The 12761-nt window shown below is 35.1% G+C and overlaps 1 protein-coding gene across 1 annotated transcript in view; it reads left to right on the top strand.

Moving 5' to 3' along the window:
- Positions 1–12329, top strand: part of ITGA4 (integrin subunit alpha 4) — a 39516-nt gene extending 27187 nt beyond the window's left edge. Inside the window, exons 17-28 of the mRNA XM_075756502.1 lie at positions 185–261; positions 2929–3079; positions 3819–3920; positions 4341–4420; positions 4762–4848; positions 5420–5510; positions 6233–6340; positions 7092–7211; positions 8631–8750; positions 9263–9361; positions 9569–9688; positions 10562–12329. Of these exons, the coding sequence (XP_075612617.1) occupies positions 185–261; positions 2929–3079; positions 3819–3920; positions 4341–4420; positions 4762–4848; positions 5420–5510; positions 6233–6340; positions 7092–7211; positions 8631–8750; positions 9263–9361; positions 9569–9688; positions 10562–10654 (1248 nt within the window). The 3' untranslated portion in view covers positions 10655–12329. The remainder of the gene's footprint in view (positions 1–184; positions 262–2928; positions 3080–3818; positions 3921–4340; positions 4421–4761; positions 4849–5419; positions 5511–6232; positions 6341–7091; positions 7212–8630; positions 8751–9262; positions 9362–9568; positions 9689–10561) is intronic.
- Positions 12330–12761: the final 432 nt, after the last annotated feature.

The following is a 12761-nucleotide window of genomic DNA, read 5'->3' as shown; positions in this document are numbered from 1 at the left end:
TGCAGAATGTGTTTGGAAAATGGCAAACCATAGCCTGATTGAACTGCTTTTAGGAGCAAGAGCTATTAGCCAGTTCCAGATACTTGGTAACAAGGTGATAGCTTGCTTTCTTCAGAGATAGGTTTACTCCCTATAATATGCATATTACAATAAAGTATTTTTTTTATTTATTTGTCTTTTATAGTTTGTCTTTGCAAGATTTTGCTCCCAGGAAAATTGTTCTGCTGACTTGAGAGTTTCTGGAATAGTTGCTTTTCCAAAGTAAGTATAGTGTGGCTTTCAGGCTTTGGAAAGAGGTTCAATAAGATTTTATCTGAATTATTCCTTAATCTTTTGTATGTAAAGAACATTAATTTGCAAAAGTATTCTATGGACTCCCTGAGAAAATAGGAGGAATAAAGCTGTGTTTAGTTGAAGAATATTTTTAAATTGTAAATCTTCCAGGAAAAGTAAAAGAAATGTATACAATCGAAGGTAAACTTGTATTCTACACTTCATATATAACTGGGCTAAGATACAGTGCACAACGCACGCTCAGACATCATAACTGCTATTAAATTGAGAAGCTATCAATTGTTTCTGCTGCCTTCATGAAGATACTGTTCTTGCACTGTACAAAGAAGATACTTCAGTTTTGTACGAAGACATTGTTACATTTATTATTTCAATTATAAAATAATTAAGTGGCTCTTTTTCCTCATTTACTTAAGAATATTACATCTTCAGCTTTACACTGCTGGTTGAGACACCAGATGGTTGAGTATTATGTGAGGTTTATACTTCTTTTCCCTACATGAATTAGCCTGCATTTTCCAAAATTAATTTTGTTTTGTAATTTTTTTCATTCATTCGTCATCCCTAATTTTTTTGAGATACCCTTTGGTATGTTTCCGTTTTTCCCATTCCTTCCAATTGGGTGTCATGTTTAAGTCCTGTTATTGTGCAATATAATTAATGCACTTTCAAAGTATTTAAATACAATTATTATTGTCTTGCAGAATCTGTATTACACCAAACAATACTTTGTGAAATGTACTGCTATTTAGCATCATCTACAGAAAATGTTAAAGCCATGTACCATTGTTTCTATTCAGAATGGATTTTAATGATGTGATTTCAAGTTATATTTTATCATCACAACCTTTGTCTTTATTGAACATTATACTTAAAAGCAAAAAATGTGGGTTATTGTTGTGCAAAAAGAGAAACTGCACCTGTTGCGAATCTCAGCTAGTTAGGTATTTTGTGTGTGACCTGGATTTTCTTGTGTAATTTAGCACTTTTAAAGTTGATAATCATTTGCTCGAGATACTAGGTTTATCTCATCGAACAACCTAAAATGACACCAAAAGATGATGACAATCACATAATGCTGATTAATCACACGTATGTGATCTCACCACAAGCTTTTTCATCTCCATAGATTTCTGAATAAGATTAGTATCTGTCTGCCTACTTTAATGTGTGACCTGTAGCACAAGTCTTAAGCCCTGTCATTTTCTTAGGCTTGAAGGTTATTTTATTTGAACTTTTCAGAAAGAAAGATTGTGCAGGATTCCTATTTGTGACATTAGCAATGCAGTATTGTAAATACTTCAAAGCTCTAAGAAAGGAAAACCGATTACAATGTTACCTGCTTGGCATTAGGTACCAGTAGCAGATTTTCAGTGTAAATAAATGGGCTAAATATCTTGATAAAGTGTGAAGCATCACCTTAAATTACATTGTGCCCCCAGAATCTCGATTAAAAACTAGTTAGCTGTGAAGCGTTAATTTATTTTGTCTAGACAGAATGCATTCGTTATCCACAAACAGCAAAGCAAACACTTTTAGTCTTAAAAGAATGAAATCAAATAGGGCTGTCAATGTAATGCTTTACTTGCTGAATTATGAGTCTTCATGTATACACTATCATGTTTTGTTTAAATTGCTTAGATTTTGGCCTGCTCGGTAAATTTCTAGTCTGCATCATGCATTTTTTTAATGAAGAATGAAATATGATTACCAGGGAAAGGCTCTAGTTCAGCTTTGTTGTAGTCCCAGATGTGCACCTGGTGCTTTTGTGTACTTGTGTGTTAAGCTGAGAGGCATCGTTGTGACAGCATCTTGTTAATGAGCTTGGCTTTAATGCATAGGAGAGGTCTGAACGGTAAGCTTATAGCTAGTAAAACAACTTTAAAATTTAACCTAAACTTAATCAAGCTACTGAAATGTTAACGTTGTGGTTTTTTTTTTTTTCTTTAATTCGCTTTTGTGTTGGAACCTATCTGCTTATGCAGTGCTTCTACCTTCTGTTGCTTTTCTAAGTGCCAGCCTCTTTCCCAAAGGTGTTCAGTGACTAATGCTTTGGTTTCAAGCCAGAATAGCTGATAAATGTCTATTTCTAGGCAGCCTTTCTACAAGTCTTAATTAAACTTTAATGTCAAGCTGAAGTTTACTTTTAGCCCCCTGTAGGGTGTCTGTATTTGTAACATGATGATAGAACATTACATAGATCATAAGACAGGCATGTTCGCTTGCCCTCTGTGTGTCCTGTTTCATATTAACTCCATCCTCTAGTTTAAGTACAAAGAGTGAATTTTGAAATAACGTCTGAAAATTCTGTAGCAGTAGCACATTGCTGTCCTCATCTCCAGAGGAAAGGACCTATCTGGTAAAAGCCAGAAGCGCGACTGCTCTGGTAACAATTTTCTTGCTCTCACATTAGTAACCTCAGGCCTTAAAAAGCACAACACTGGAGTTGACCATCATATGACTGGTGTAGTACCTTCAGTTACACGACTGAGTAAAAACTCCAGCTGAGGGTTGTCGGAACCAAATGAAATTAACTAATTAATTAACTAGTTAATTAGCAGTAGAGGAAATTTTTTGCATACAAGCTATATGTAGAATTACTTTTCATTTACATTATGATCATTATTTTTATAGGCCTCATGATAAGAAAACATATCTCGCTGTTGGAAGTATGAAGACTTTATTGTTGAACATTTCTCTGCTTAATGTTGGAGATGATGCATATGAAACTGTCCTCCACTTTCAGATCCCTAAAGGTCTTTATTTCATCCGGGTTTTAGAATTGGTAAGAACAACAACAACAACAAGTCTGTCAAACAGTAATCATTTGATATTTTTCTTTTTCAGCCAGATCTTTTTCAAATTATGTCAGTAGATTGTTGAGTTTCTTTAGATATTGACCACCTACACACACCCCTCCCCCCAAAAAAGCTGACAAAACTCCAGTTTTAGAGTTCTGGGATTTCTAGCTACCTAAACCATGTGCAATTTAATCAATACAGGTGACTTAAATCATTTCAATAACAGGATGTGATGGTAACGACAAAAATTTTTTAAAAATGGTTTCTAAATGTATTTCAGGATGTTACTGCTACTTCTTGTCTGATGATCATGTTTTCAGTGATCACAAAGATCTCCTTGAATCTGCTCTTTTTCACAGGTATATAGTCTTGCAAAGAAGTCACAAATCTAACTGTTCTCTCTTTCTGCCTCTTTAAAATACCTGCTCTCTGTGTAGAATCCCCCTGACACCTTTCAGAGGTTGGCTTTAAACTTGAGTGGCTCTGGGTCTGATGCATACGCCTTGACTTCACTATTAGCAAACAGAAGAGGAAGTAACAAGATGCAGTAATCAATATAAGGATATGTTAAAATATGAATGTTCTGTATATTTGAATCAGTGAAATAACAAACATCTAGTTCAAGGAAATATAAACCACCCAATTTCAGTGTGTGAATATAATTTGAAATGTCTGAAAAAAGCAGGTTTATTTTAATCATTTTTGATTTGTCCTTTATTTTAGGAAGAAAAACAGATACATTGTGAAGTATTAGATGATAAAGAAATTCATGCAGTGAAACTTGAGTGCAGTGTTGGTTATTTATATGTAGATCACAAATCAAAGGTAAGCTATGTATGAAGTTCCTAGCTTTAAAAACACCCTAAATATGATGAGAGGCTTTTCAGGGGGGCAAAAACTTGTTTCTCAGAATCTCTCCTTCATTCCCAACTAACATCTTCTGTCATGTTGTTTTAAAATCAGTTGCTTAAACAATCTTTGGAATAATACATTAAGGGACAACATTGTTTGTATTATACAGCAACTGATTGTGCTTGGCTTCCTAGTCAAGTGAGCTGACTAAGGCTGTGAACAAGTCTGTTAGGTCAACAGAAAGGGAGTAGAAGACACAAAAAGCAAGTATTTTCTTAGTTCTGCATTTTTTTACACTAGGAAATTCTAAATTACTTTAATAAAATACTTTAATTTAAACTGTGTTAAGACATACTATCATTTGATATTAAAAAAATGTTATTTCTCCTACAGCTGGATTTTAGTTTCCTCTTGGATGCAAGCTCACTTACCAAAGCAGATGACGACCTCAACATCCCTGTTAATGCTACCTGGTAAAGTCTAATAAAAATTGCTCAATGAAAAAATATTACTAGCTTTGGAAAACAGACTAGGGAACACTGGAGAGACTTAGCAAAGCACAATTGCAAGAAGTCACATCTGTTGCAAATCTGTAGAGAAAGGGAAATTACAAAGAAAACAAGTAATAGCTATTTAAATAATGAGCAGGTTTCTGCCTGTACAGAACATTCTTTTTTTTTAACTGCCTGACATGTTATCAGTAAATTTTTTTTTTAATAAGCTGAAAGGTCTGTTTAATATTTGTTTATAGAAATAATGCATAGCATATGATGATGCATTTGATATTCATTTTTCTTTCATTGCGTTTTTATAGTAAAAATGAAGATGGGACTATGTTGCTGGATAACACGCAAACTTTAGCTGTACCTCTAAAATATGAGATTGAATTAAATGCTCATGGGTAAGTCAGCTATTGCTATACCTGCACAGCCATAGAGCTGTTGTCTTGTTACTATTCTAAATGCCCAAAGCTTTCACGCAGAACTGCGATGTAGCTGAAAAATCCTGGGAATGAGATGGCACAGCTGTCCTGGGGTCTGACCCATACACTTCCTAAGATCTTGTTTCCAGTGCTCTGAGATGAGACCAATGATATCTGTGGTGCTTTGAACTTGTCCCTTAACAGACTAATACTTTTTAAGAATTGGAATATTTTTTATAGAAAGAGGTATTTAATAAGAGCACAGCATAGCTGAGATTCCTTGCTTAACATAAACCAAATTCTGGGTTTGTTGTGGGACGTTCATGGAGCATAGTTTTGGGTGAGGATTTACAACTTTCTCCGATTCATCTGTCTTTTTAAGAGGAAAGAGTACAAAGGTAGAGGACTTCTACTCAGTACTCCTAGATTTACTTAAATGCAAACTCGGGTATTTTCTTAGAATCAATCTTACTAGAGATAGCATGGAGCAGAAAGTTATGCTAATGATATATAGCAATTCTATTAATTAACCACTTCTAAACCATTGTAGGTTTGTATCACCAGCTTCATTTGTTTATGGAACAAATGAGAAAGATTCACCAGTTACGTGTATGAAGGAGAGTATCAACTTCACTTTCCATGTAAGAGTTTTTCTTTGTAAACCCTGTTATCCTTGTTTAGAAGGTTAATGCTTAGATTTCCAGTGTATCTAATGACAGTCTGCACAGTCAATAAGGGAACTTTACAAGAGCACGGTAAGCAACTTTTGTGCATTAGTGATGGGAAGTGGCTGTTAATCCCTCTTTGAACACTTTTTTTGGCCTGAAAAATCTTTCACTGAATGGTCAGAGAAAAAATACTTGGCACAAGCAGGATTGAAAGTGGTAGCACAGTTCTGACTTGCCACTTCGTCCATTAAGAAACACTTTAAAAGGAATTATCTTATGGTAAGCAAAAGGAACTAGGAGCTCTTTATAAGAGGATCTATAGGTATCAGATTTGTCTCCAATGCATTAAAAGCAGGAGTTAGACATTAATGTCTCCTAGTTCCTTTTGCATATTCTCCTGGAAGGCAGGCTGTATGACCTCAGGGTAGTCATCACAGATTAGCGCTACTTACTCAATAGGTTCAGAGAAGTGAAGGGTTTCGTAAACCTACAGAATGAATTAAGCAACTCATCTCTTTAAATGTCACAACTCCTAGCAGGATCTACTTTCGTGACAGGGTAACAATGCAGGTGCCACCCCGTTCTGTGAAGTTTTATGGGGGTTTTGGGGGGTTGGTTTTGGGGGTTTTTTTGTTTGTTACTTGAAGAGCTACCATGAATTAAAGCTTTAAATGTGTAACATTCTTCCCCACAAGGTTATCGGTGCAGGACCAAGCATGGCTCCAAATACAAACTTAGAGATAATGATACCTAATGCTTTTCCACCCGATGACTCCAAATTATTCAACATATTGGATATCAAGGTAAGCACAGGTTACTTCATATAATTTTATTAGCTGTACAAATTCTATGAAAAAGAGAAGCAGAGCATAGCAGAACTAGCTACTAAGTATGTGTTTGATTTCTATCCGTTTCTTTCAGTCATACCTAATACCTTAGGTGCTTATTAGAGTCCCCCTGAATTCAGTGAATCCATCTGTGCAAAGCTTGATCCTTGGCATGCAGCTGTATTTGTCAATTCTTTCCTGCTGTTAAGGAGTAGAATACACTGTATTAAAACAAATCAAAGAATTTCTGCAGTGGGTAACTCCTTAAAGAATCCAGTCCATCAGTCTTAATTACTGTATATCAAACAGAATATTCATGGTTATGTAGAATATATAGCATACAGTCTTTTCCTTTGTAGAACATTAATAGTCATAAGAATCAGCTAAAATAGGGTGCAAGAGATTCCTTATGTCTACAGTATGTCTAAATATGCCTACCGTAGTTGACTCAAATGAGCACAAAAACCTCAAGCCCCTTTCTGGTTCAATCATATCTACTTCCTAAACCGTTATGTGTAACTCAGTGTACACAGAAACATACAAGCTTGTGAGCTGTGGGGAAGCAGAGTGAACAAGAATGGGATGATCTTCAGTCCATGGGTTTTAGAATGCTGGAAGTAAAAGTTACATTCCTTTTGAGGTTCTTGGCTTTCAGAAATCTGTATTCCAATTATCTGATGTTTAATTTAATTCTAACAGTGCATAATTATGTTATTTTTATTTCCAGACAACAGTTGGACAGTGCTCCTATAATCAATATCCCAGAAACTGTAGTGCAGCAGAAAAAAATGAAAACATATTAAAGGATCTTGTCACTTTCTTTTCAAAACCTGCTAAGAGACAAATGGTAAGGTCTGTCTTTTGGCATCAGTGGGAAATAAATGACTGTATGAAGAAGCTGTAAGACAACTGTATATCTTACATGATGAGGTCACCAGAGCAGTCTTCCCAGGATTTGTGGTGTGACCTCTGATAAGTTCAGGATAGTCATAAGTGACTTCAGTGAAAGAGGTGAGAACTGAGATGAGGAAGTAGATTAATGACATGTCACTGCAGTCAGTGTGGATGACAGTCACCTACAAAGAACTGCAGAATGGTTGTGTAACAATCAGTGGGCAAACACCACAACAGATGAAATCCAGTAACAAATCCAAAAAGATGCATGTGGGAAAAACAGTCTTAATTTTAATTACATGAAGTATGCAGATCAAATATTCATTGTCTTTTCCACATCAAAAAAGTGCCATCAAATGTAACTAATAAGAGCGAAGTTCAAAAAAAAAAAAACCAACCCCAAAAGTAGTACTCATGGTAGAATTTCTTACTGAAGGGTTATGAACGCTAAAAATAAATTAATTCCAAGGGAGACCATACAAGTTAATGGGACTGAAAGTCATCAAGAATAACAAAATATAGGGAAATGATTTTTGGCTCAAGAGCTTCTTATTAAAAATATTTGGGAGGCTGGGAGAATATCGTACATGCCTGGCCTGTTCAAGCTTATCCCTCTGCACCTGCTAATGGACCCTGCTGGAGATGAGATACTTGACTATGTAGTCCAAACCAGAATTGCTATTCTAGTGTTACATTTTTGAGGGTTTGTTCTCATAGAAATCAGTGTCCTGCAACTTGTGTTTGATAAAGTACAATTTTGTTTAATACTTTCATCTTAAAAGAAGCTGGACATTTTAAAAATATGTTAATTCAGGATTTTAAGTAAGCAAATTACAAGGAACATCAAACAATGATTGAGAGACAGCCTGCACTAGAATGTCACATCAGAACTCAGGCATTGCCATCTTGGACAAATAATATAATCATTGTGTACAGGCTTGCTTTTTTGTCTTCTCCAAAGTTGAGTGAAATGGTGCTAGCTGGCAGTGTACAAGTGTAAGGATCGATCAATTACACTGTTTATACCAGATATCATATAGTCATTGCCATTTACCATTCTTGATAAAAGCTAATTTGAAACAACAGTGTAAAAAAGCCATATAACCAAATCATGACAATTGTTACTTTTCAGTCTAAAAAAATTTGAATTTTTAAGTAAAATGACCTGTTGTCTTCTATAACAATTAGGTTGGTCCCTTGTACTGTTCCTTTAGCACCTATGGATTGGCAGTGATGGATGACAACCTAGAGTTACACCCTGACTTTTCAGGAAAAAAACACAGATCTTTTTTTACTATGTTCCTGAGTGTCTTTAATACTGAGATGATAAAGTTGATAAACCTAAGTTTTAATCTTTCCCTCCCTTCTGCAGTACTGCATGAAAAATGACAGCCTTTGCTTGCAAATACATTGCAAGCTTGGAAACCTGGAAAGTGGAAGAGAAGCAACCGTTCAGTTGCATCTGGAGGCTACTCCTTCACTTTTAGAAATGGTAACACGGGAATTTTTCATACTTGAGAGGAATAGTTCAAGGCATATTTGCAGTATTCTCTGCATATAAATTCTGAGTAGTAATATATTTTTGCAAACAATGTGATTAAATCCAAATCTTTGTAGGTGTTACCTGTTTTTTGTTTTCAATGCTAAGTCTCAAGGTGATATATGAAAAATTAAAACCACTGAAAAATACGTATTTTAGGTTATCACTTTATTTTATAATATGTGTTGCTTTGCCTATTCTGGTTGGGTTATGTAGGATTGGGATTTAATTTCAACTCATAACTGTACTTTTCTAAGAAAAGCAGCATGGATGTGGACTTAAGTAAAATCCAACTGGGCTTCGTTCCAGCTTCTGGTACTAATTTGTTTTGTGATCAGAAAAAGGCACCATTGTGTGTTTGTGTGAGATTCTGTTTCTGTGAGCAGCTGTGTTACCATTTTTGCTGGGTAGGAATTAATGTGTTGAAGTTATTTTTTTAAAAGATAGACTTTTTTTTTAATCAGGATGATGCATCAGTATTGAAGTTTGAAGTAAGAGCAACAGCCTCACCAGAAAAAAACGCAAAAGTTATTGAACTACACAAGGACAAGCAAGTTGCATATGTAAGAATTCTCTTAATGAATTTTTGATAAACTTGTTAAAGTAGAAAAACCAACAGCAATTAAAATTGTGGAATTCTATACATATCTATGCACAGGCAATGAATATAATGTTAATTACTTAAGAATGTAATTAATTTTCCTGGTTTGTTTCAGTATCTTTTAGGGGAAAAAAATTAGTTAGCACTAAACTTATTTTCTGCTTTCCAGGTCTATTTGGAAGGAGTGCACCACCAAAAGCCAAAATACCGTGTTACTGTGCTAATTATTGGAATAGGCTTAATAGTTGGTGTGACCTTGTTTTTGCTTCTTTCATTTATATTATGGAAGGTAGGTTTTCAGTATTTCTCAGTTGTTCTCAAGTCAGGAATTCACACTGTTGGTGGATCTTTGGATCTGTTAATGCAGATTAAAACATAAATAATACTTTATTATTATCTGTCCTTTCTAAAGAAACATAATTCCTCCTGTAACTTGGGTTTTTTCAAAATACTTTTCCCTTTTCCTTCATTTTATCTTCTGCATATTCTACATCTTCTGTTACTCAACACCACAAACCCCTTCCCATGTTTGATATGGTATCTCATGTTTGCAAATGATTTACATAATTTAATGATATCAAATGGATCATATTTGTGGGATGGTGCTCCACATTTAATGTCACTTGACACATGATGACTAATTGGCTACAACATAGTTTCATTCCAGAATAAAATGTTTAAGATTTTAAACTGCAATATAAATGCTAAAAAAATCCTGTGCATAATTAAAAAAAAGAAAACTATGAAGGATGCACCTCCTCTGACAAGCAATTGAGAGACTGTTAACTTCTTTACCTACATGCAGACTTTCTCCATCCAACCTTTTTCCCAGGGAAGTGTAGAAATGAAACAAGTTTCACAGGAAAGTTTTATTACCATTTCACATTGTAAAAAATACTGGATTCTGTGGGCTGTTACAGTTCACAAGCCCACATGTGCTTACTCCTTGAAGGAGAGTATTAGCCTCCCAAAAAGTAAAAGAAAAAGCAAACCCACTTTTTTGATTGATGAGTAACACTTGATTACTTGGTATGACAAAGCAATGGCAAATACCATTGTTCATAAGCACCACAGATACGCATTTTATTTTAGTTCATCTTTTATGGTTTAGATTTGATAACAACAATTTGCTGACAACAGATTCCAAAATTATGTATTTCAGATTGGCTTTTTCAAAAGGCAATACAAACCAGTCCCTCAAGACAAGAACAAAAGAGACAGCTGGAGTTTTACAAATGGAAACAAAGATGAATAAGATGGCAAATAAACGTTTGGTTTTAAAATGAAGAATTTAATATTCAGGTTCATTCATGGGAGATACATCAACGACAAGAAAACCGGTCTTGAGCTTACTCACTCTTTCAAAATAGGCTTTAGTTCCTTGAACTGTATGGCGGACTACACCTTAGAGTACTGTTGTTTTTCTAAAATGAAAATGGTAAAACAGTTTGTTTTGAAGTCTCTCAGTAATATTTGAAATGCTATATATCTGGTTTCAAACAGACAGAAGAACACTAAAGATCAAGAGAAGAAGAATTACTTACCAGAAAGAAGAATTTCTAGAAAGTAATAATGTTTGCCAGTCCTGGAAAGTAAGCTCTCGAACACATTAGCATGAGTTATTCTATTCATTTTCAAGTTTCAGTAATTTTTGTATTAGACATTCAAGAAGAAATCCTCCCTCATCTCAACTTTGGCAGTTTTACAAAGGTAAAATTAGCTTAAACCAATAGAAGGACTGTAAGTAGAGCGCACAGATGTAGAAAGCAGCTATCAGAAGCTCTCTTGGGCTTCTGAAGGTAACCTCGTAAGCTTTGGCTTCACAGGCACAGCCACAATGCAGCAGAGACTTAGACACCCAGGCAAGCCAGAACCGGGAAGGTCAAAGGGGGATTCAGAGCAGGGAGTTCTGTGGGGTAGGCTGGAGAAGCAGCGCAGAATCCTCTGGCAGCTGTAGAATGAGTGATGTGTCAGCGATCATAATTTGTAGCCATCTTTAATGTGGTACTTGCAAGCATGACAGACTTAGTTGTTTCATCCTTTCCTCACATATTGCTGCCATGATGTTTTGGACTTCTCCAATGAAATACTTCTATCTGTTTTTTTTTTTAAAGCAAGTATTTATTTTTATTTATTTGAAGATTTTTCTATAGTACTTAGCATAGTATTATTTAGTACTGACATTCTTCCAGGACTTGAAAAAAAGACTTCACATGATGACAAAACAGAAAAACACATACCCAAACGACTCCAAATGCCACCCCTTACCTGAAAGTACTTAATGAGGAAGTCATTTGCAGAGCTAGCTTGGGTTCTTGTGGAGTTTTCAGATAAATACCACCCAAACAGGCATCCTCAGAAGCCACTGAGCAGAAAGGCAAATGACTGAATAGAAACATGGTTCAAACCACTGCTCTGCTACTACAGGAAGTTTCTTCAGCTAGATAAGTTTGCACTGCCACCTAGCTTTGGTGAAATAGTACAATCCAGGGGAAAAAAGTGTTACTTTGCTCCCCAGTACAACTGGAGAATGTACAGCTTCTTTAATAACTGAATTTATTGACAGCAGTATGCAATATGGCCTTTCTTGCTGTGCCTTTGATGTCTTTCTGAACTGCAGGGAGAAATGAATGTAATATGTACATACACTTTGAAGCTGCACCTCGTACGGAATTAGCCTGAGACTCTGAAGTGATACAGAGTGCCTTCAACAAGTACCGTTGTCAGTAGAGTATACGGTGCCATAAAAGCCGCATTGTCCACAGATTCTAAAGGTATTGGGGACCATTTTGTAATTTCTTTTGACTTTGATGCCAAAAATGTGGATCACTCCAAAGTAAATTTTCTCTCTAAAATCTTCTGCAAAGGACAAATGAATGTGCATCTATTTTTTTAAAAAAAAATCAAAATAAAGTATGTGCAAGAAAATATTTCATTTTTCAAGTCAATGAAAATATACACAAAATACTTACCTTCCAAATGGCTTTAGTGAATTTTTGCACTTTAACCAAAATATCTTTGAACAGAAATTAGATTGATGTTACAGCACATTGTGAAAAACATACCTCAAATACTGCAAAAAGTATTAACATTCTTTTTTAGTACAAACAATGCAAAGAAGTGAGACTAAAGCATTTTATTTATCTTTGAAATTGTTTACCTATATCAGTACATGTGATAATGTTGCCTTAGAAATGGTATACTTCCTATTCAGATTTTATTAAAATGTAAATTTTGGTGGCCTGTTCTTAGGATATGAAGCAAAATTCAATTAACTTTTATAAACCAGGTTGATAAAAAATGAATGTACTATGTCCTGATGGTGGCAAGGTTGTAAAGTGCCACTCCATTTCATGTTATTA

The sequence above is a fragment of the Balearica regulorum genome, chromosome 6, assembly GCF_011004875.1.
Source record: "Balearica regulorum gibbericeps isolate bBalReg1 chromosome 6, bBalReg1.pri, whole genome shotgun sequence".
NCBI lineage: Eukaryota > Metazoa > Chordata > Aves > Gruiformes > Gruidae > Balearica > Balearica regulorum.
This window is presented reverse-complemented; position numbering and strand designations above follow the sequence as displayed.